The sequence below is a fragment of the Notothenia coriiceps genome, unplaced genomic scaffold (assembly GCF_000735185.1).
Source record: "Notothenia coriiceps isolate Sejong01 unplaced genomic scaffold, NC01 NC01_scaffold00031749, whole genome shotgun sequence".
NCBI lineage: Eukaryota > Metazoa > Chordata > Actinopteri > Perciformes > Nototheniidae > Notothenia > Notothenia coriiceps.
Window position 1 is genome coordinate 192,351 of NW_011364450.1, and position 24,389 is coordinate 216,739.

Below are 24,389 nucleotides of genomic sequence, written 5' to 3' on the forward strand. Positions count from 1 at the left end.
GGCCGGAAAGAGCAAATGGAGCGAAATGAGGCATGGCTAAAATGCAGGATCTGTTTGGTATTTTGAAAAAAAAACAATATTTATATACTTTGTATAGGTATGACCCTACAATATATTGTTCAAATATAGCATGATAGGTCCACTTTAAGTAAGATTTTGAATGCAGGACTTTAACTTGCAATAGAGTATTTTTACTCTTTGGTATGGCTACAAATAATCTGTGTACTTGTTCCACAGCTGCCTGATTGGTTTGACATTGTGCTGCATCATCTCTAAGTGCAGTATCAACCCTGCTTACAGCCTGTGTGCTTAGGAGTCATATCTCACACACACACACACACACACACACACACACACACACACACACACACACACACACACACACACACACACACACACACACACACACACACACACACACACACACCAGGATTAGCAAATCCATCTCGTGACATAACGTAATCCGCCCTTCCAAAAATAACAGAGCTGCGAACTGTGTGTGACCCCTGCAGGGTGACGCCTGCTGGCTCAGCCCGTGCTGCCATCACAAGGTGTGAGCGTCTGATTGGGCAGCCCCTGTCAGAGCGCCGACGCCCGGACGCCATCCGCGGGGTGGGGGGTGAAGGGGGTGAGAGAACAAGTTGGGACCGACGGGGTAGCACCAGCTGCATGGTGGGACGCTCAGGGCGATTGTCAGAAAGCTTTTTTCTCTACAGGGTGTCTGCAGGTTTCACAGAGTCACATTTAAAGGAATAGGAAAAGACAGACGCGCCTTCAGCAGCGAGGTGATGAGTTCAAGGACACCAAACTGTCACCGCTTTGTGAGCGCACAGAGTATAACGGGCTACATCATTTTGCTTTTCAAAAAGCCACACCTGTGTTCCCTGGAGATCAGCTTTGTACTTACATTACACCCTTTTTGGAGGATTTTTTTTGTTATTACTGCACATATTTTATTCCATTCTATTTCAATGTAAATACTACTATATGTTTTATTATTTTTTAATGTTATTATAGTTTTCTTAAAATTAATTTCAATCAGTGTTTTTACTTTTTTTCTTTCTTTTATGTGTTAAAAAAATTAATATATATGTTAATAATTGGGGTGGGATTAAATAAGTGGAAACTTCTTCCCACCCCTTTTCGGATGTGTAATTAAGTAGATCATTTGTTTATATATAATTTGTAAGTCAGTTATATTTTTGTTTATCAATTTGACACCGCTGAAGTTTGTATAGTATAATAATTCTCATGTTTAATTTCATATAACTACACATGTGTAGAGGTAACACGATATTTTAAAAATCTTATTCTCCCTGCTACTGTTCGTAGGTGTTTCTGCTCATAAACCCTGGTGTAAGCAGAAATACTCATATAATAGAAGAAAGTTGACTTTTCACCTCCAACAAAATCCACTTTAGGTTAGGCAGCAACACAACCCTAGTGTGTAGAGTGTGTGTGTGTTGAAGTGTACATACTGTAGGCGGTAGAATGATGCGGTGCTCCCGGTTGGGGCACTTCAGGGGCGTACAGGAACTTCTCGTTGCACATGTTGCCTTCACAGCAGCAGAAGAAGACGTCAGGGCTCTCCTTCTTCTCCAAACACTCGCTACTGCGGAAGACATGGAGGTGGGAATTAGAAAACAAGGAACTCAACGATCCCCTCCTCTCTGCACGATTACAGAGGACAGGGAAGCAATTTATTTTATTTAAGTGCCAGGGAGTGCACGCGCAAACTCATCAACTGCACGCTGATGTGCTCGCACACTTCTCCCTGCAGATGCTTTACGAGGCCCATACACACACTCCCCTCCTGCCTCTCGGAAGACATGAAAGGAAAACATTTATTAAGTGACTCCTACACACGGCAACACACATGCAAAGAGACACACACGTGTACACTTACAATCTCACACTCTCTCTGCTTCACACTCACACAGTCATCAGATAAAAGCCAAAGGAAGTGGCAGCAGCCGCCCTCGCCTTGCTCTGGACTCTCCAGGGAGGCGAGGCGGCGCCGTCTGAGCAGAGGTACCCAAACTGTGCGGGCTGCACCATCTACTTTATCGCTCGCGAATCAAACACAAGCAGAACCGGCTCAAACCAGAAGCCAGGGTGAGGTTTGAGCCAGAAACAAACTAGAATAATATCATATCTGTGTCTGTGTTTGGAGGAATACATCATGTTAAGATCTGCACGGCAATTCCTAAAGATGGGAAATCAACCAAAAACTCTGGTAATTTCATTTGAACTGTTTACAGAGTCAACATCTCTTCATGGCGTGCTTGCTTGGAATTCATGTAAAGCTTTGAAGCATTGATTAGAGAGGCGAAACTGGATGGAGCTTTGATATGTTTGTAAATTCACTTTTTTTGACATCCGTTAGTCGTTTAAATACCCAGTCACGGATTCAGTTTAATCATTTTTGACGTATACATTTCGTTTGTGGGGCAAATGCCTTACATTTCAGAGCAAATTAGCCCTTAAACCAAGACTGTTACTAGGTATAAATTTCACACACAATCAACAGAAGAGATGTTATGTTTTCACATTTTCTCAAAAAAGGAGGATTTGCAAGTCCCTGACAGCCACATGTGAGGCGTTTGAGGAACTCTTCAGTGCTGTCAAAACCAGTCTATTCTGACGATGAACAAGTGACGTTCATTTTTTTTAAAAATGTCACTGAAAATGGTTTTAAATACGAGTTATTCAACAGACCTATGGATAGCCTACGATTGTTCAGGTATTACTTCTTTATGTTCTGCTTCCTGCGTACCTGTCGTAGCAGTTGACGTCGTCCAGCCAGCAGCCTTGCTTTACCACCTCCACGGCACCGGAGACGTTTTTCCACGTGGCGAAACAGTGGCGCCGCTTGTCTTCCTCGCCCCTGCAAGGCTCGATGCCGCTGCGGTTGGTTCGCTCCTTTTCCCAGTTGGAGTTGTAGTAGGCGCACTGCTTCGTCTCCGAGCGTCCCAGGATGGCACCTGGAGAGGATGAAGAGGGAGACAACGTTATAGTTTTCTTTGAATTTCAAGGAGTGTCATTATTAAGACAGCATTGTTGGCTTTTCCTGAACGAGCGGTTGCAAATAACAATTTCTCTATCACATATTTTTACACGGTTAACTAGAATAAGCAGCTTTTCAATTGAAAGATTCACAAGGCAAGTGAAAAGGTCATTTACAGAGAATGTAGTAATTAGACAATAACAGGTGGAACGACATTTCTTTACAGCCTCAAAGTATGCAATACCATGAAGTCGTCAAAAGTGTATTTGTAATAAAATCTACTTCCAATACACCAATGAAAACGTTTTGTTGTAAGGTAGGCAATACAAATGATCTAGGCATGACAGAATAAATAAGAGGAATCAAAATCCTGATTACAAAAGCAACAGAAGTGAACTATTTCATTCCCTCCCTGCCAAAATAAAGGAGAGTCTGATTTCTTGCGGATGAACGCAGACAGCAGCTTTTTTTGCAAAATGATATCCGAGGAAAAATATTGCATGACAGCTTGTCAGTCTAGCGTCGCTGCTGCCGCCTCTCATCACCTGTCAGAGAGTTAGTCCGGTTTAGACGGCTGACAACACTGCAGCTAAATGTTTCAGACACACAGGAAGCCAGGACTGCTTCCTAAGTATCATTTTGTGCACCAAAAGGAGCAGTGAGCAGGATTTTGCCGCTGAGTGTTACCTCTCTTGACCTGAGACACCACATTTCAAAGCTGTTTGTATTACTCAGGTACTTATCAAGGCGATATCTTTTCACATGATTGAATTTCTGCTGAAAAACAGCCAACTTCGATACAAGTGTGACTTACTAGTTTGGGTGAAAAACAGCTCATCAAGCATGGAAAAAGGAAGGCAGTGCATGAGTCAAAGGGTTATGAGCTTCCCATTGCTGCTGAAGAAGTTTGGAAAGGATGAATCATGGCTGTTTTATGATAAGTCAATATGTCAATTATACATCATCTATTTTATATGGCCTTTAATGCGTGTCGGTTGGAGTTCTATAATTATCATAACGTGTTGGGTTATTAAAAGATAAGTTTCCAAATGTATTTATAGTTCTTTTTATTAATCTAACTTCCCTTAAATTGTATTTGTCATACTAGGAAGGATTTGCACCCTGCCTTAATGACTCAAAATGTTCTGTATTTTTTACAGAAAACTCCAGGACAAATAAAGAGTAATGCTCAGATTTATATAATCCTTATCCACTTCCCAGTTAAATAACCTCGCAAAAGAGAAGTGTCCAGACCGCCCTGAAAGTGTTTCCAGTCACATAATCTTCCAGAAATCAGGGCTTAGCTTCCGTAATGAAGGTTACTTTTTGGTAGATAATGATATTTTTCAATAAAATGGCTGCTTACGTAAAGCCAGCTAATGCCATCCAGGGTCATGGAAGCACTGCAGGTCTCTCTTCAATAACAGCTGCAGCTGGAGGAGAGCGACCACTTCACTGGCAGGTGAGGTCACTGCCTCTTTGCAGCTTTTTACCCGTAAAATCCATTCCACATGAAGTCCCAAACTATTTCACAGAAACAGACAGAACTGAAATGTTCCCGCCATTGACTAAAGTCTTTTAAAAGACTGAAGAATCTGAAGGCCATCCGTCATTTTGATAAATTAAAGGGAGAGACTTTGAAGTTATTCAAAGCATGTTGAAGAGTTATGGACTGGAAGCCTTGGACTATTCAATCAAAAAGTTTCTTTACAACTGACGCCACCAAATGAAGGTAAACAATGATTCTGAGTTAGATTGCTGATTAGGCTGTGCAAAAACAAAGCAAAGAAATGGAAAGTTAATTTGTTTTTTCACCATAAGCTGCAGCTAAAATGCCCATGAGCTCGACACTGAAACCTGAAGTAGAGATAAGATGAGGAGATGTTGGTAACCAAGGTAGCTCCTCCAATCGGAACCATTAAATGGCTACAGGAAACTTAAGAAAATAAAGCAAACAATACCTACCGTATTTAAATCAAGTGCTTTGAATATCCCAAACTGTACGGATGGTTTATTTTCTAAGCTGTGTTATAATGCTACGACATGATGTATCCTTTGACTCAAAATAAGCAGCAACATCACCCGCTGTTTAGTAAATTCATCCACCCCATCGGGCCGTTTAAGTGTCCATTGTATGGCGCCTGGTTTTTCTATTGTTTCTGTTCCTGCTGGATGGGGATGAAAGCACCGCTGGCTCTCGTGGGAGCTGAAGGCGATAATTACAGAGAGGTATGCGGAGGTAAAGCGGAAGGTTAGCTCATTAGCCACTTCTGGCGTAACAACATAAGCCATGCTGGCGCTGATCCCGGCGGAAACGATGCGTTCAGGTGCTCTGCATGCGCATTTCCATTTGACTGGAGTGATTTACAATGCATGCCACAGGAAGTTCCTGCGTGAACTTCAAGACAACCAACTCAAAATAATGAGTTTCCAGTACCCAAATGAAACAAATACCCCACTGTTGTGTTGCTATAGAACTGGAGTAGGATAAATACAACCATAATAAAGAATCAAAAGAGGCCATAAGATTAGATTTGTTGACTTATTTCGAGCCTTTAGTTCCTGGAAGGTCACTAGAAAAGGTTTGGTTTATAATATAATACAAGCAATTGTTTCAAATAGGGTTGCAACTTATGATTACTTTTTGGGAATTAATCTGCAGATTATTTTGTCCAAAAGTCTATTAATCGTTTTACTATGTCAAAATATTTGAGGACATTTCTAGCATATTTTCCCACAGTCCAATTGGCCAACATTCTTGAAACAAAAACAAGTCAATCACATGCGTAAAAAAGCATGAAATATCACACATTTGAGAAGCTGGGAACTGTTGCTTTGTTTGATCCCACAATGATCTTTCTATAGGATTTTAATTGCATTCTTACATTTTGTTGTTGCCTGATGCTTTTCTGAAAACGACATTGCTCAAATACAAAAAGCATGACTAAAGCCTGACGTCTTTGTTCTATTCGGCCAAGGCAAGCCGCAACACCTCAGCAGCTCCATTGATAACGCCTCCATTCAGATATTACACTGTGTGTCAAAGAGCTGCGAGCCATGTGAACTGCAAATACAGTGCTGTGGTGTAAATACAGCCGTTAAGAGCTCAAATCAATCACGGCGCTGAATTGAGGTGACAATACAGGCTGGTTGCCTATAGCGCAGTGTGCCAAAGGTGGGCAGTATGGCGGATATGAAGGATATAAAGCGGAGAAATCAATCTTCTGACTCAGTCGCAAGCTCAGAGTTCACTAAAGCGGACAAAGTCAGTGAGTGCAGAGCCTACACGAGCAATTGTGCAAGGACATACAATAGGGCTTCCACCCACAGGCACATATCCAGGCAATAAAGAGAGAAGGCTCTTTGTGTTGGGAGACATTTCACGCTTGGAAATGTCAAACATGAGAAGAACAGGCCACATTGTTTGTCCTAATAACGTTTGTTGGATAGAATGATCCAGAAAGAAACACAGCATTGGGCAACTATAGCCAAAGTGCGTAAAGCGAGGTCATCTTTTTCTGGGAGACGGTGGGTGTTTGTAACATATATTTAATAATGGCTGATTGCTCATGTGGGAAAATGGGTAAAGAAAAATATATATTTAAACTTCATGTAACGTGACGCACATTCTGAGAAAGTCCCGCAATAAACCAAAGAGTTATATCGTAATGTTTCATTTATAAAGGAAGGCTTTGTCAGACCTTTACTTCATCAAGATGAATACTAGCGCACAATACAGTCAATACAATACCTTCAATAATGCATGTTTTTATCATTTTCTCCATCTCTCTTCTAGTTATATGTGAGATGTATCAAGGAGGTTAACCATGACCTACTTTAGCTGTGGACGTTTAGCAATGCCTCCCCCTGCAAAATGTCTAAACACCCGACCCACTTCCCAATCCACTGGGACTTTGTGAAAAACTGCTTCAACCCTCCTCACCCCTCGCTCTGGAAATTCACTCTGACATTTTACATTTTGGGCATTTAGCTGATGCTCCATTCCACTGTGATTAAACTCCAAGTCCCCAACGGATTGACGGGAAATAAACTTAAAGATATTCCTGCAACCACAGAGGCAATTAGACGGGAGAAGAATTAGACTGAAAACAGGAGATTCACTAGAGAGAGTGTAATATGAAGATGGAAAAGATTGTGAACTTGGCAGAGATGCAGCGACTTGAGATTTACTGATTATCTGCTGCCGGCCCTGAAAATTCAATCTTTGTATCGCGGCCAAGAGGTCATGTTAGGTAGAGGCAATTCCGAGAAGCCAAATCTGAGAAATACGGTGGAGGCCCTCGACGCTGAGAGCAAGACGCAGAGGGTGATGCTTCCCTCTTTGATGGCGAGATCAGATGCACCGTGATAGACCTGAAGGCTGACAAACAGCCCAACTTGCTGCTGGCCCCGCTTCACCTGGAGCTTAAAAAAGAAACCAAATCCAAAAAAAAAATGGATTCAAGCTCCCAGCGCTTTAATGATCAATCATGATTTGTGCTCAGCATGGATAATGAACTCAATCAAAGTTAGGGAGCGAGGTACACGGAATGCTGTTATGAAGATTACTTTCATTAAGTTAGCAGCTTTAAGAAGTCATTCAAAATGACGTTCTCTTGCTTTTCTGTTTAGGAGTATTGACAGTATATCAAGGAGAATACATTATACAATCATTAAGTAACACATCCATTGCTAAAAACGCTTTTCATAAAGTTATGATTAAAGGATTTAACAAGTAAAGGAAATAAACTCGTTTTATGCCGATGAAAAATCTAAACCGTAATTCTTATAGATGGATAAAAAAATCACTTGATCCATCGTTTTTGTTTCGAAATCTTTGGAACAAAAATACGGCATTATTTGTTGTTCATCTAACTCTGACACACTGTATTTTCCCAATTGTGAAATGTGACCATAATCAATTCCTCCTCTAAGTATTTCCTTTTATGAGACAGTAAGTAGCCTGAGCTGGCACAAATTCACTTTCTTACTCAAATGACATGCACTCACTCCAACCACCATTCCCATCTCAAATACAAGCCAGAGTGCCAAAGAGGAAACAAAATGCACACAGGAGAGCTACATCAGATCCTGTGTATTAGCACATGTCTATTTAATCACAAAGTGTGAGGGCTAGAAGGTTGGAGCCACGCAGCAGAGATGGTTCTGGTCTGATCTAGGTCCAGCACAGTGAGGTGCATGCTGGGTGGTAAATGACCACCAACCACCTGCCAAACGTTGGAGAAGTTTCGACTAAGTCGCGTTGGTAGGTAGCCAGCAAACGCCTGGGGGGGGATGGTCTGTCTACTCTTAAAAAAACTAAGCTGGATGGTGAAACAGATAAAGTGTCTGATTTATTTAGGAATCCTTGAGCTTGTGTGGCGGAAAAGCAAAAACAGTTTTGTTCCTCTGAGTTTTAACAGCCATAGGAGAAAAACAACATCTGACAAAAGCTACCTTTTAACCTCAGTTCTTAACACTTTCTATTAGACTGGATATACTTGATAGGTTCCATATTGAGAAACTGTGCAAATACCTTTTTTTGAATTAAAATGTAGAGGCATTGAGGTTGAGCGTAAGTACAATATGTATAATTTGTTTAGGGTTATGAAAGGAGAAACTACACAAGATAAATGTATGATTGTCTTGTTTCTATTACTAGTCGCTTAACACCACAGTATAGAGTGTTTGTCATTAGATTGGCGGCCATATTGAAAGCAATGACTTCACGTTTCTGGTTTCACCGACAGCTGATACTCGGCTCCAAAGATGCAGAATTACTCGAGAAAAAAACGAAAAATAATACAGTCAATAACTGCATTACAGTGTGACATTTAAGACTCAAGAAGTGTCCATCGGGCATGTTTTTGCCTGACGACTGCTGAGGAATACAGGAAGTGATATCCAGTTTCCTCTCAGTGACTGGTCACAGGGCTCTGCAGCCTCGTAATGAAAAGGCATTTTGGCGGGCCAGGCCTGCACTCGGCACTACATGCACTGAAGTAGGTAAACAACCCATTCATCAAGGCTTTTTTTGAAAGGCTGCCAGGAGCGGGGATTGTTCATTATGATGGAATTTGTTCTACGGATCAACCTATCATCTGCGTCCAGGCGGAGATGAAATAGATTTGAGTTGATGTATGGTTGTATGGGGCACTGGTATGTGTGGGTACATTTGTGACCTGCGCTAAAAACAAATGATGATTGTCGAACAGTGTCGAATAAAGAAGGTAGGGTGAGGCTAGGGGTCAAAATGATGTCTGCAGAGCTCTTGGCTTTCCAGTAATAGTTGTTGTTGCTCCTGATGCAATTTGACACCCTATGCCTGGCATAAATAACGCAAGATAAACTCAATACAGCTTTTTCATTTGCACACATCTTCATTTTTAGTAGTATTGCTGCATTATTGGATTCAAGTTAGTGATAATGTCCTGCAAATATTCTGGGGGAAAGAGGCAAACGTGCTTCAGTCAGTTTTTGAAGAAGAAGAATATAGATATGGCATTGGGGTAAAAATGAGTTTAGAAACTTTGTAAACTGTCACTCCGATTGGGCTATAATCAAATCAAGCTGTCCTTCTAAAAAGGTGTCTTCCAAAACCAGATAAATCAATGTTATTTGCCAGGATAGGTTACAACATCCATTAAAGCGCTATGTTTTTGTCTGTCATTTCCCTGCAGGATGGCACACACAGATTCAGTAACATTAAGCCGTGTTAGGGACCAAACCAATCACAAACCTGCATTTTAATGGCTCATCAAAAGGAACATAGAAGTAGGCCCCGCTGGTTAGAAATGCATCTTCCTTTAGGGCAGCTCCTGATAAAGAGTTTCTACATCATTAATAGCTTTTTAAGTATTAAAGGCATTAGGGGCCAGGGGTAGGGCTGCTAAATTAATTGTATTTTAATCGCAATTACGATTTTGTCTTGCAACGATTATGAAAAAAACATAATCAAAATAAAACGATTATTTATTTATTTAAATTAAAAAAAAGTATTAAAGTATTTTTTTTAAAACCCAACTGTTCAAATTTTTTTCAATTAATGGATGTTTTCAAAGTAAATGGATAATTGTTTTTAATAACCGTGATATCTATTATTGACCCAAATAATCGAGATTATGATTTTTGCCATAATCGAGCAGCCCTAGCCAGGGGCATGATGGGACACCACTGACTGTGAGGTTAGCATTATCTTAGAGCAGGCATGGGCAAACTAAGTTGGGTTTTTGAATCTGGCCCACCGAATATTGGTACAAAATTGTCCAAATTATAGTAAAGACCGCATTCATTTTGCCTTTTTCCTGCAATACCCGGCATTTCAGTTGATCCCACTAGATGGCGCACTCTAGACACAATTTACCGAGTCTTTTCTCTCAGCTGGCCCCACTCTGCAACCCGGCAAGGTCGGCGAATACAAGTTGTAACAAGCAGTGGCGCTGAGCAAAGTGACTAGAATGCGACCACACACTTATAAAAAACACTTATATAAAGTCAGGCAACACTAACCAGGCTTAGTGTGATTCTGTTTATTTGACCTTACTTTAATAACCATCCGTTCACTGTTATTGACCATTGTGAAGAGGCAGACGTTTTCCTTTTGTTTTGTATTATTGCAGCTATCGGATGGAATAAATAGATGGGCTACATGTGGCCATCACAAGTAAAATCATAACGAAAACTACGCCGGAAAAATATGCGCGTAGAAAACGGCTTATGCCACAATATGATAGCAACAAGTAGTCAATTTGATTAGCTTCGGTTGCTATGCTAACATCACCTGTAGAATGCCAGAGAAACTTTCATAACAGCGTTGTGATGCCAAACCGCTTTCAGACTAAAACACATTCACTGATGGGGATATTTATCAGCTGCTTGTGACAGTCAGACAATGAAAACTTTACAGCAGCCGCTGCCTCGAGTTAACGGGAGAATAAACTCCGGTAGACGAGCAGCATTGCAGCGGGCAGTAATGCAGCTGAACCACATTCATAAACAATACACCACGGCACTCTGGAGAAAGGTACAAGGTAGTTCTTCAATTTAATCTGGCATCGTATAATTAAAAACTACCAGACGCAGTCCTCTATTGATGTTGTTGTGAACGGTGTTGCTGAGAAAATCAGCGACGTAAAACGCCGTGTGGGTCATAAGAAGGCACGTAAACGGTTACGTCATGACGCAAAAGATGACGCAATAATTCACCTTTGAACCTGCATCTGGAACAATGAGTGGACCAAAGAAAATAAAAGTCAACATTGAGTGCCGAGTGTATAATGAGGAGTGGACAGCTACATATTTTTGTATCTATCTGCTACTGGCCCGGCCCGTCTGTCAAATTTAAAAATCATAGTGGCCCCCGAGCCAAAAAGTTTGCCCACCCCTGTCTTAGAGCTAGCGCCGGATATTCAAGTCCCATAGCACAACGTTTGATAAGAAGTTAGCCATGGTGCCTAATTGGTGTTTAAGAGATATTTATCACAGTCTAATGGTTATAATCAGAAAATGAGGGGGGGGGGAATAATAAGTGTACGAATGTGTCAGATGAGATTTGTTATTTGGATGAAAGTGGAAAATGTGGCAAAGCTGTATAATTTGAATCATTACAGTGGTCATTTTGTAGCTGAATGAATGGAGAGGTAAGAGTGGAGAGAATATTTGACAGTAGACAGTCATTTTGCAGAGCAGAGTGCTACATTAACGCTGGATCAGACGCTGTCGTGACATGGCAGAGGTGCTCGGGTTTGCTCGGGTGAGCTGGTCACAAAGACTGCAGTCTTTCCACGGGCCAGGAGGAGGGACGTGGTGAGTGGGGGGGGGGGGGCATTAAAAACCACAGCACTCAGCAACTGAATCCAATCCCTCTAATCCCCGCTGGTATGCCCGAGCGACAAACGCCCATTGGTCTCCGCCTCAATTAGCGCTGATGGGGCCGGTTGCCGGAGCCTCTCGCCGTTAAATTGACGCCGGCTGTACAGTTTGCACACTGGGAACATACCCCGTGTCCTTCGTTGGTAATGGGCTACAGTCGTCCACTGCATACCGTACATTCTTTGCAGGACGAGCCATTTAAAACTCCTCGTTATCTCTAGTGGTGGAGAAGGATCTGTAAAAATCCCCCTTCCCCCACCATCCCCTCTGTGCTTGAATTGTTTGGATTTATTTGAAGGGTGTGTTAAGTGCCACTTGGGCTTAAAGCTGAACTGCGTATTGAGTTTTCAGTGATATTGTAACATCACAAAGCCGGCGGTACGAGCGTTTCAATTCACTTTTATAAAACAAGCAATCAATAAGAGAAGAACGGAGGGGGGGGAGGAGGAGGGAGGGAGACTGGCAGATAACACCATGATATAAACTGTAGTCGGAGATTGGTCCTTTGTGAATGCAGTCCAGAGATTTCCCATAATCCACTGCTGAAAACATATTCAATGTGCTTGAGGCAACCATCATAAGTGAATACAGACCTTCAAAAACAATATTATCAAATAACCACCAAAAAATGTTGATTAGTGTGGCTGCACGACATGGAAAAAGTACTAATAGCAATTATTTTGACTGATATTACATCCATATTGCGATTTTTATAGAATATTGGTATACTTTGCAGCCATAGCGCTCAGCTTCTGCAGCTTTGCTTACATTAGAAAACGCAAAGAGGGGAGAAAGTGTACAGAAATACACTCTGTGGTCAAGGTTAGCCCACACTGCTGCTGATGTGTGTAACTAATGCACCGCTCCATTATGAGTCATCTCACGTGGTCCGCCAAGACGTTCAATTACGCTCACTGTTTGCACTCGCCGGCTTCACATTTGTACAAGACAAACCAATAAATGTCGGGAGCTAATAAATCCCTCTTTTTCATCTGAGCAGTCATCAGACGACCTCACTGCCTCGTCTTTATATTTAGTTTAAAGTAATGACACATACTGGTCACAAGGCCCCTCACAGCCCAAATAAAACATGTGTATTTTTAATGATATTATATTACAGGTGCAGTAAGTGTTTGACTCCCTTCATGCAGGGAATAAATAATATCTGCAGGGTTTAAAGTTTTCTTCAAACCGAAGATGACTCAGTGACTGCTGACATTTCAAAACTCTCTTTCCCGTCAATACTGCTCGGGAAGAAAAAACTTGTCAGCCAACCAAGAGTTTCAAGACCAAACAAATCCCCTCATATAAAAAGGTTTGAGCTACAAGTGAGCAGCCAGTGTCTAAAGACAAGACGGCTACAAAAGCTGAAAAGCCAAATATTCAAAGGTGAATTGAGTAGCTATTCTTCAATTATATTTTCTGTAGGCATCCCTATTGAATTTTTCTGGCTTTTCTGGCTTCTTTACATTTTTGTAAAAGTGTATAACAAGGGCGATAAATGTCAGACGAAATACCTGTTGATGTTTTTGCACACCATATGGCTGCTTCTGGAAGCATCCTAACATTTGAGGTTCATCAGATAGCAACACAAAGGGACAGCAACAATAATTACCGGATAACAGACCCCCAATATCACAGGCGAACAGTGTGTGCGAGACACCATTACCCTTTAGTGGGATTGGTGATAAGAGGTTAGCACGACCTTCATGACAATAAGGAATGTTGGCAAGAGACGGGCGAAGACGAAGAGGAAGGAGGGAGCGTAAAGCAGGCGAGGACCCTCGAGAGAGCCTGAAACAAGAGCATGATGAATGTACAGCTCGCAGTTTTTAATCAAGGATCAAAGCCAGGCTTCTCAGTCTGAGCAGCCAGCCTGTCTAGACTGAAACGCTCCCAAGCACATAAAGCAACATCTGCAGGATGCATTAATTACAGTAAAAGACCAATCTGGACCACACTTAAATAAAATAGTCTTGTGTATATTTGAATAGTTTTATCTAAATATCTTGAGTTAATCGCCACAACACACACACCAAAGGTGACGTTGCCTTTTCAACCTTGGAATCCCTATCATTTGTTCTCATTAGAGTCAGTAATGGTTACACGGGCGATTCATCGACTTCCCGTTTAGAGGTGCGCTCGGACTGCATTTACATTTTAGGCTTTTAGCTGATGCTCTCATCCTGCGTGACTTACAAAAAGAAGAGCAGATTGGGTTATGCTCAAGGACGCAGGCAGCGACAGGGTGAATGCTTGTAGCGGATGTCCTTTTAGCTACGGGTGTTGACCCTCACGCTCCTAAGACCTGACAATTACTCAGGTAAAGTCGTAGATCAGTCGTATTATAGTCATCCATGTTCCGTAAGTATGATTTCATTTACACTCATTGTACCGACAACAAAAAAGACTACTTAGTGGCAAAACGGGAGAATAATGGAGTCTGATTATTATGATGAATAATTACCGTATTGAACAGATGTATCAGTATCAGTGTAGCTCTTACTGTCTTACACTGTCGAATCATTGCCAACATCTCTGCTTCCTCCAAGGAGGAAAAGCTGAATTAAACATGTATTTTATTTCAGTCCGATCACTGCCCCTACCACTGCTGTAATAAAAAGATTCAGTGCATTACATCATTTGCAAAAAGAAATCTCTTGCATTGGCTTTGAGCTGTATGTAAGATTTACTGCATCTGTAGCCTCAGAAAACTACACTAAACCCAAACGATTTCCTCTAATTACTTAACCTCTGAGGTGCTTTTCCACTGTTTTGCCCTGTGTGGCAATGCTGAACGCGGTGATACCAGAAGCAGGTTGCAACAATAGCTGTTGCCGAAGAAAATCCCCTCCACAGCAATTATGGTATTTTGATGATTCTTAAATTGTAGTGAAAGTTTAGATAGTCATTAATGTGGTGAGTGTGCTTTAAGAGAAGCCCTAGGCCGTTACAATCAGTTGAAACATCATTGTTTAATTATAAAAAAGATTACCATACCATGCTTTTCACACATGATAAACTAGGGCAATCAATTGACCATCAGTTGAATGATTTCCAATAATTCAGTGAGCAGGGAATCAAAAAGAGGAATAGTGTTTGCGACTGAACTTTACGGAGGTTGAATAAGCCATTTTCTTCTTTTCCAGGGTGATTTAGATGTGCTCATGCAGTCTAATGTAAAATAATAGAGATAAGCAGATCAAAATAAATGATTTCGCGACAGCCTCCGCCATTGGAAGGAAAATTATTTGGCCCAATGTTGGGTCGATGGTAAGTTCCAAAGTCCATTTTTTAAAGCCAATTTTAAAAACACAACTTTAATGATTGAACACTCTACTGTCTTTCAACCACACGTATGTGCATATTTACACACATAGTTGATATTCCACTGAATAAATGCAACTATAAGACTATGGCACACGAAAAAGTAGCTTGCCGTGGGCACAGAGCACAAAACACCTGGCCAAGGTCTAATTTTAGGAGGGTCATAATTCCCCCGGCACAGATCTGGCAACATGCTGTTTCTGTTTACCATTTTACTAACATGAACATGACCATGAACTAGTACGGCCCTTTAGTTTTTATGATGTTAAAGCACAGAATGATACACGGCCCTGCAAAGGAATCTGACTAGTTGGGCCCAATGGGAAATCGAGGCTACATCTGGCCTTAACAAATACACCTGTGCTTTTGGAGGCTTATGCATTATGCAAGAGAACATTTTAGAAATAGATAGGGGAGAAAATAGGACAAAGACCAGTCCAAAAAACACCCAAAACGCTGCAGCAGAGGGCACAGGATGGTAAGAAATCAACGTGAAAATTGTATCAATTAGGGATGCTTCGATCGCCAATTTTGGGGTCGATCGTCGGAATCAGTATCGGACGATGCCGATCCGATCGAGTGGGCGGGGCCTATGGGGATCTTCCATTTAAAGTGATATTTAAAACTCAGTTAATGGGGCTCATTCACTGGCGCTTCCACAAACAACAACCAACATAATTATTACATTCAAATGAAGTACATTATTCAAGTTTACATTAACTTTGGAGAATAACACGGGAGAAATGAGCGGAAGCCTCTCTCTCTCTCTCCTGACAGCCGGTCAGTATCTTCTCATGCAGCTCAGTAATGAGTGACCCAACAGTGAAGAATACATATATTGTGTTAGGTCTAATTCTAAATGTGGGTGTTGCTCCGCTCACCGGTCCGTCACAGCAGGTGGAGCTGGAGGATTTCTGCTTCACACACGTTGCATACCACTATTTTATTGTTATTTTGGCGGCCGATCGATCGGAGCATCTCTATCTCAATTCAAAGACACATTAAATGAAATGCATGAAATTACCGTTTTTATATACTCAGACCACACCCGCCATCAAAAATGCAAATGTTTTCAGAATGGCTGACAAAGGCTTCACAAATGGAGAGGTTCTCACTTTCTACTCTTTGATTTCACTATCAACTCAATGGCCTTGTAATCTTAAAAACTGTTTAAGGGCAATTTAAAGTAAAGCACAGATTGTCTTTATCAAACCTAGTGTTTCTAGGATAAAAAGAACGCTATAAATGTCTTCTAATAATAAACCGTGCCTGTGAAAAAGGGTGTCCTTTGCCAGGAACAACTAAGTCGCATTTGAATAGCAGTTTAATAGTTCATTGGCTAAAAGAAACAACCAGAATGTATTCATTTTTATCCAATGCTTAGTTTGAGAATCTGATCTGATAATGAATTGCATGCTGGAGGAAAAGATATCTTTATCTCTTTCTATTCACTGCAAGGAGGTCAAAGGTCAGGGTCTATTCAGACAAACACAGATACGCGTTGCTCAAAAATGTTGTCAACAAAAAAGGTTGCCGTCAAACAATTCCCCCATTTATAGAAACTGGATCATGCAAGTTAACCCCAGCTCAATGGGACGGAACAGAGACCCTGGTCTGATCACTGATTTCAGATCCTGTTTCAAGTTTGATGCGAAGCAGACCTGAAACTGAATCATCACATCTGCTGCTGAGGATTTCTTTCTTCTTTTTTTAAAAACCCAGGGCTGCTTCAGCCTCGCCATATCGATGTAACCTTACACTGGTGTGCAAGAGGATCAATGTCTGTGTGAAACTGCTGCAGTGTACAAAAAAGGAGGCCAAATGTGAAGGAAGAGCACAAGACTCGCCATCTATCAGTCTCAGAGGACGATGTATACAGAAACCTAAATTCCCCCCAGATTACGGGCAAAACATGATTTACTCACGGGTATGACCTCTGAGCTGCATTTAGACCATGAAGAAGAGACACAGGCCAGATTCTTGTTGCTTCAACTTAAGACTAATTATACTCATTACATCATTAGGAAAAGGGTCAAACGTCATATCGCTAATTAAAACCATATAAAATAAACGACAGACATTGCTGGCTTTTAGAGAACACAATAATTCCCTTTGTTAGCATGACATGGGTTCTTTTTTGATTCACGTAAGACACCCCTCAATCAAAGCTTAAATAAACACAATCTTTAAAATCGCAATTTCTCCTATCTCACAGTCCCATAGAATCAGAATCTAAACTGCCATAACTCCTGAGGCAGCACAGTCAATATTTACCTATTTGCAGTTTAAGCCCACGTGAGATCTAAGGCAGAGGTCGCATTTCAAACACATGACCCGGGTTCAACATCCGCCTGTTGCAGTGTGGCTTTATCAGTTAGAATGAAAATGTATTTCTTTCTAGTTTCAGCAGGAGTTTTAAAAAAAACTGAGCCCAAAGTAGCAAAACTCACACATGAAACCCGTTTACTATCCTGTCACATCGACACATTGGCAGACAACCTTGACCCGCCATGTGTTACGGCAGCATTTACACATGCCAGCGTTGATCAAAACACTCGGCAGCTGCTGAACGCAACATTAAACCAGGTCACATTTCACATCTATGCCTTTTCTGTGTGGAAACAGACACCCTCGGTTCCAAAAGCCCTGTCTGGTTTTAAGGCTTAATTAAGACACTTTGAGTATTAATAAATATCCAGAAACTCCATGTATCGCGTAACACTTGTTAACAATGACATGTCTTATTGATTAATAATTACATAAGTATGCAAGTGTTAAGGTATGAAATTGACATTAGCTGGGCACATTTTCTTAAAACTATTCATGGTTGCAAGCAACAATTAATTGACTATTGATTAATCCGCCACATGCTTGGTCAATAAACTAATTGTTTTCTCTGTAAAATGTCAGGAAATAGTCAAAAGATAACAAGTCCATAGGGCATGGTGATACTCACGTATTGCTTGTTTTGTGCAAACAGAACATATATTTAATGAACTGTAACATAACATGACTTAAAACAGGAACTCTTTGTGTCCAAGAGGCCGAGAAAACAGCTAATCGATTATAATTTTTTATTGAATTAATTCGTCAATAGACTAATTGATTAAGCATGCTTGCTCTTGTCTGTTTCATAACATTTTAAACTGGAGGATAAAGCAGTTACTCCTTGCTGTTAAGGACCAGTATAGTGTCTTACTCCCTGTACAACATAGCATTACATAACCTCATAAACAGACAGTGTCACTTGAGTTATTAGTTGCCAAACAGCGTAAAAACAGGTTTTTCGGCGTCTTTGAATCAAAATCTCAATGTTATCTTGAATATTTTGGCTCCTCATCAAATGAAGCACTATGGGCTGAGAGCCCTTCCCTTATCGCAGGTTTTCTTGGTGGCGTCTTGAGCTTTTCCAATTCAACTTGGATTTCATCGAGGATTATTTAGCCCACCTCAAGTAGGAACCATTCATTTCCCCACTTCAGACAGTAATGAGCGAGCGGAATAATCATCTGCTGCACTGTGCAATAAAGACAGCACCTGGGCTTACACTTCAACCAACCCTAACTATTACCGTATTTGAGAAGCCTTTTAATTTCTCCTCAAAGACACCCCTGGGCTCGCTGTAAAAGGACAACTCCACTGCGACTACAGATTTTTATTTTACCTTTCTAAGCCTTAATTGGAACTACTTTTACACACTGGATATTTTATAAGCAGATCATTTCCAAGCAGCACAGAAATACAAATTTAAGTTTCATAAGCACATAACAGACAGTACAATGTTTTCCTTATCTGTTTAACGGTCTCCTATTATGCTATTTTTAGGCATGTATTATGGGTCTCAGATATATATTAAAACATATCTGTGAGTTCCCTGACACACATGTATGTATAAAAGATCATCAAAAAGTGCATTTTGCATGATAGGTCCCCTTTAATAATAATAATGCACTTTTCCAGTAATCTAATTTCTGTTTATACACAAGAATAAGAATACTGCCTCCAGGTCAAATGTTGTTTTTCTCAGACAAATTCATCTTTCAACTCATGCAATCTGTGGTTGCGTTAGAATCTGCCTCCTGTCAATCATCACCTAGTCAACAGATGGAGCATAGTGAAACCATTATTCAGCTTTTCAGCAAGTAATGAAGTAAACATCACATCCATGTATTGTGACACCGACCCATTAAAAAGGACCACTCCCTGGTTATTCGCATCACCTTGAGGATAGATGGTCTTATTTCTGGTGGAACAGGGCTGCAAAAATCAACTGCTGCCCTCTTGTATTTCTAACATAATTACTTCTAATATCTTTTGGCATTGAGTAACAGAAAAAATGCCATATTTTTCTGTGCTGTGCAGGAAAAACAGCCCTCCACGGTTGACCCTTTGCAGCTTATTATCACCTCACTGACCCCACTGACATTTATTATGCATCCACCCCTGGGAAATGGGGACGCATAAAGAATGTTCTCCAACATGAAGGGTGAAAATTGCTCTGCTGTGGCGATTCAAATTACACATGGTATAATACAAGTGGCTTAAACTGAACTGTGTGTTGTATAAAATTAAAAAGGTTAAACCCACCTACACCTGGATTACCTACCAACCAAAATGTCCATGACCTTTTTGAGCAGATATATTTTGAGCAGCTATGAACAAATCAAAGATAAAAAGCTTATTGAGTGGCTATGAATGCAGAGTTGCTCCTGTTATTTTTGATCATATAGGTTGTGGACCACCCACCTTAGGTTTTAACCACTTTTTATTTTCACTCAACGTCTTTATTCATCTGATGTTAGAATTGACTAATGTTATTAATTGCACATCTGTTTATACTGCAACTTGTAAAATAACAGAGAGGATAGAGTAGTTATGTAATGGAATTCAGCATAAAACCCAATTCGTACTGGTATGTCCCATGAGAGGCCCCTCAAGGACCAATTGAGGTCCCCATGCCCCAGCTTGGGCTCACTACTGATATTTTAAACACATGTACAATGTATAGACACACATGGAGGATGCATAATAACTCTGAGTGGCAGATGTTCCCCTATGCACTGCATTCTCCACAGATAAAAACAAGCATTGCAACTCTGCAGAGGGAACAATATACTGAGTTCTCAACAGCTGACAATAAACCATGCATTACCCCCCCTCCACACCCACCTGAAGAGCAGGAGAAGAGGAAAACGGCGAAGGCCAGTTTGGTGGCGTCTCCCATTTTCCATCCGAATCTGATCCTCTCACTAGAAAGAGAATTTAAAAAAGCAAAAACAAAAAAAAAGCCCACAAATCTCAAATTCAAGAGTCAAATTAAATGTCTTGCTGCTCCACCGAGCTCTGTCTGTGCAAAAAGGACATCTTCAAAATGTCAATATCGAGGGATAAATCCACAAATCCCAGGCAATGCAAGCCTTACCAGTCCAAAAGAAGAAGAAGGGAGGAAGAGGAGGGGTGAAGAAGAAGCGGAGGGGATGGTTGGAGGTATTTCCAGGTTTAGAGACAAGCAACGGAGGCTGTCTTGTTGGCATTCAAGCCGGGGTTGTCATATACTTGTGTGTGCAGCATTGTTATGAAGAGACTTGTTGTTGTTGTTGTTGTTGTTGTTGTTGTTGTTGTGTTATTCTCACAGCAGCGGAGCAGAGAGCCAAGCCACAGCCGGGCAGGGCTAACATCCATCGGATTGGAAATCAAGCGCACTTCGCTCTCCGATCAAACTTCTCCTCGACACCCTCGATCGCATAGCTTTAAAACGATGTTGAAATAATCATTTAGATTCTCCTACCGCGGAAACGGGAGGCTGAAAACGTGTATTTTGTTGTTATATTCCGCGTGTAAACCTCCGTTTCTGCCGATAGTGGCGGGGCAGCTCCGTCCGCTCCAACAGGGAAACAACCGAGGCTCCCTCCGCCTTGTTAGCCCTCTCCAAAGTGGGCCAAACAACCTTCTCCCGTCGAAATGACTTGAATGAACAAGTGGAAACACTATCATATGTTAGCAATAACCCCTAAAGCTGCCGCTAATCCGTGTAGCTAATGCAGCTATCGAGTTTAGGACGAGCTGCTTTTCCCAAGTCCGTCTCCTCCTCGCCTCCTCTGGTCGGGACAATTTCAAGATGGCGTCACTGACCAATGTCAAGTCACAAAACTCATGTATGAAGCTTCCGGTAGAGTATTTCAAAAATAAAATGTCTCAATGGAATGTGAAATTAGATTAGATCAGCGCCATATAGATAGAACAATTAAATCACAGTTGCTGCCACGTGTCAGTCTGGTGCTGGATTAGATGCTTGATTGATTCCAAATTGTTTTGTTAAAAGCAGCATGTTAACAAGGCATGCACACAAAATACCCTTAAAAGCAAATATAGATTCATTATCAATGAGATGTAGGGCATATGTGCATTGTTTTATTTATTTTCTTTCTTCTTTAACAGCGTACAACAATGCAAGTAACAACATTAGCAAGTGCATTTATGGAGTGGAGATTTTCAAAAGACATTAAAAAAATGTCTTTCACTAAATGATATAGCGACTCAAAATTAAATATTATGACAAGCCAACTCCCAGACTACTAGAGCTTCGTACGGAGGGATTCTGACGAAAATGGTGTCTGGACGGAGATGCTAGTTGGTAGTGCAAACTTCAGCAGCTAGTTGCTAGCTCAATATATATTGACTCTAATGTTGTGGAAGGCTGGTGGGATATTCTACGACGTGATTATTGACCATATCACCACTATGCAAGACAGGAGAATGGCCTTCCTCTACTATTAGGACGAGTGAAATACACACTCTGTGACACTTCTGTTTACTGAGCTGTGTGTGAAGTTTCAGGAGAAAAAACAATTGTTTCTAATTTGCACTCATAACATGTTGCAGTTTGTATTTATTATTGCCAATTATTACACATTTGTTTATCTTCATTTTGTAGCCGAAAATGTTCCATTTCCGGTATGAGCTTGACTCATTTCAAACTACTTGATGAATCTGCTTTAGGAGCTATGGATTGTTTTTATTCTGGAAGGCGGCTCGTTTTGCACTATGGCGTGTGCTGTTGCAAGAAGAGGGGCGGTCATCTTTTCAAAAAATAAGGAATACCCCAAAACAAACATAACATACACTGTTTTGACAGTTATTAGCAAGTAAAGTGTTATTGCAGGCTACAAAGTGTGTGAATGTGTACATAATATCATGTTGTATTAGGCATATATGCATTTTCCCAACCACAATATACAGCACACATAAACAACAGTTATGGGAGACCCTAAACAGCATTCATAGCCAATTATAGTGATGTTTCATGAGGTTTACATCACAAAATGTCTATTTTTACTCATCAGCATGCTCACAATATGTAGCCTGAGACTTTATGTAGGTCAACACATACATGTGCACCTACACATATCCTCACGCTGTAACAGTATGTGCTACTATATGATCATGTATCAGATTTCAACAGGGGTTGGGTGCTCAGTAATAAATGCTGAGAATACCATGAAGTACAGATATAGGCCTGGCCCATTCCCAAATCTACGTGACACTAATCTCTCTAATAGCCTGGAGCAGATCTCCAACCATAAGCGCTACTAAACGATTAGGAGGTCAAAGGTCTCCGGGGATTTCTCTGCCAAGCTGGAAGCTGAGTCACCTGTTCTATATTGAAGTGTTTCATCTTCAGAAGACACGGACCTGCAGCTCTTAGTGGTTAGAGCTTGAGTTCATTTCCTGTACATGATTTTCCCCTGGCAGTGATTTTGAACCTTCATCCCAACTGACCTTTCTTTGTGGAAAGGGCGAGTAGGAGTCCTCGCCTCTGTCCGGGAAATGTTTATCATACCAAGGAGAAAACATGCATCCAAAACACAGCTGATTACACATAAGGGCATTGTCAATATGGTCTCCAATCACAGTATGATTAGATTACACATCATTGTTACATTCCTTTGTCTTGCATCCCCAGCGATGAACTAATTCAATAACAGGAATTCCGGTTGAACCCTGCACGAACTCTTCACTCTTCACTTACCCTGCAGGATTTGAAAAAGCAAAAGTATCAGGATTTTAGTCATGAATGAGGATTTTAATATATCAATTTTCATTTAAAAATCTGTGTCAGCTGTAGCATCAAGAATGCTTATCATGCATCTATTTTAACACATCTTCCTTGACACATATTATAAATCAAGGAGACCTAAAACATATCATCAGAAATTGGTGTAATGTAAGCTATTTTCTTTCAGGAATAAATAGGAAATCTGCAGAATTAAACCTTGCATGCAGTTGAAATCGATACAAATTAAGATTACTGTATATATCACAATAAGCAAAATTAAGTCTGAATAAAATATCTTTTTTATTAAACTTAAACATCATTTTTGAAAGTTTAACACCATTGCCTATAATCATATGACAGTGAGTCAAAAATTGCATCTCATTATTTTTTATTATAACTTATAATTATATTGAAATGCCTGCAGGATAAAGTGTACTGCACAATATTTTAAGCTTTTTTAATACTTAGAGAAAGTACACTGCCCTTTCTCTGTTAATCTGTCTACCTTCATTTCTTTAGCAGCGTGTGTACACTGTCATGCAACCTAAATATCAGGAGCTTACATCTTATAGCACGGCACGCTGATAGCTAAGCAGCACACACGCTTCTCTCTTCCTGAGCCTTGTTGAGCCTCCACGCAGTGTTGGACTGTCGTCATACAGCTGCAGTGATGCAGGTACACATATACATAGAAGGAGAGTTTCCTGATGTTGAAGTGATTTCTTATTCAGCACTTAAAATGGCTGATTGTGAGAGAGATGAGAAGCTATTCGGTTTCAAAAGCTTTCCACTTGAATATAAAGTGGAAATAAATACTGAGTTCTAGCATTTAAAAGAAGAAAAAAATAAAATAAAGCTAAGTGCAATTGACCCCAAGCATAAGTAAAATCTTTATTCAACATATATATATATACAGTGGGGGAAAAAAGTATTTAGTCAGCCACCAATTGTGCAAGAAATTCCGTTACACAATTTCGGTTCTTTTTTATTTATTTCGGGATTCCTACACGTTATACTGTTTTGGGTTGTCGTACCGTGTCATGTTAGAGTAGAAATAAGTTGGGGGAAAAACTTCACCCTCTTGAACCGTTTAACCACCGACTGATTTATGAAAAAAACGGGGGGTGA

At 40.7% G+C, this 24,389-nt stretch overlaps 1 protein-coding gene across 3 annotated transcripts in view; it reads right to left on the reverse strand.

Annotated features, from left to right (window-relative positions):
* Positions 1–21,304, reverse strand: part of LOC104960238 (activin receptor type-2A) — a 44,746-nt gene extending 23,442 nt beyond the window's left edge. The window contains exons 1-4 of one of the 3 annotated variants that reach the window (XM_010788218.1): positions 20,628–21,304; positions 20,375–20,454; positions 2,777–2,984; positions 1,479–1,612 (exon numbers count right to left, since the gene is read on the reverse strand). In XM_010788218.1, coding sequence (XP_010786520.1) covers positions 1,479–1,612; positions 2,777–2,984; positions 20,375–20,429 — 397 coding nt within the window. In that variant the 5' untranslated portion in view covers positions 20,430–20,454; positions 20,628–21,304. Of the gene's footprint in view, positions 1–1,478; positions 1,613–2,776; positions 2,985–20,374 lie in introns of all 3 variants that reach the window. The other 2 variants (XM_010788220.1, XM_010788217.1) reach the window with 2 other exon arrangements.
* Positions 21,305–24,389: the final 3,085 nt, after the last annotated feature.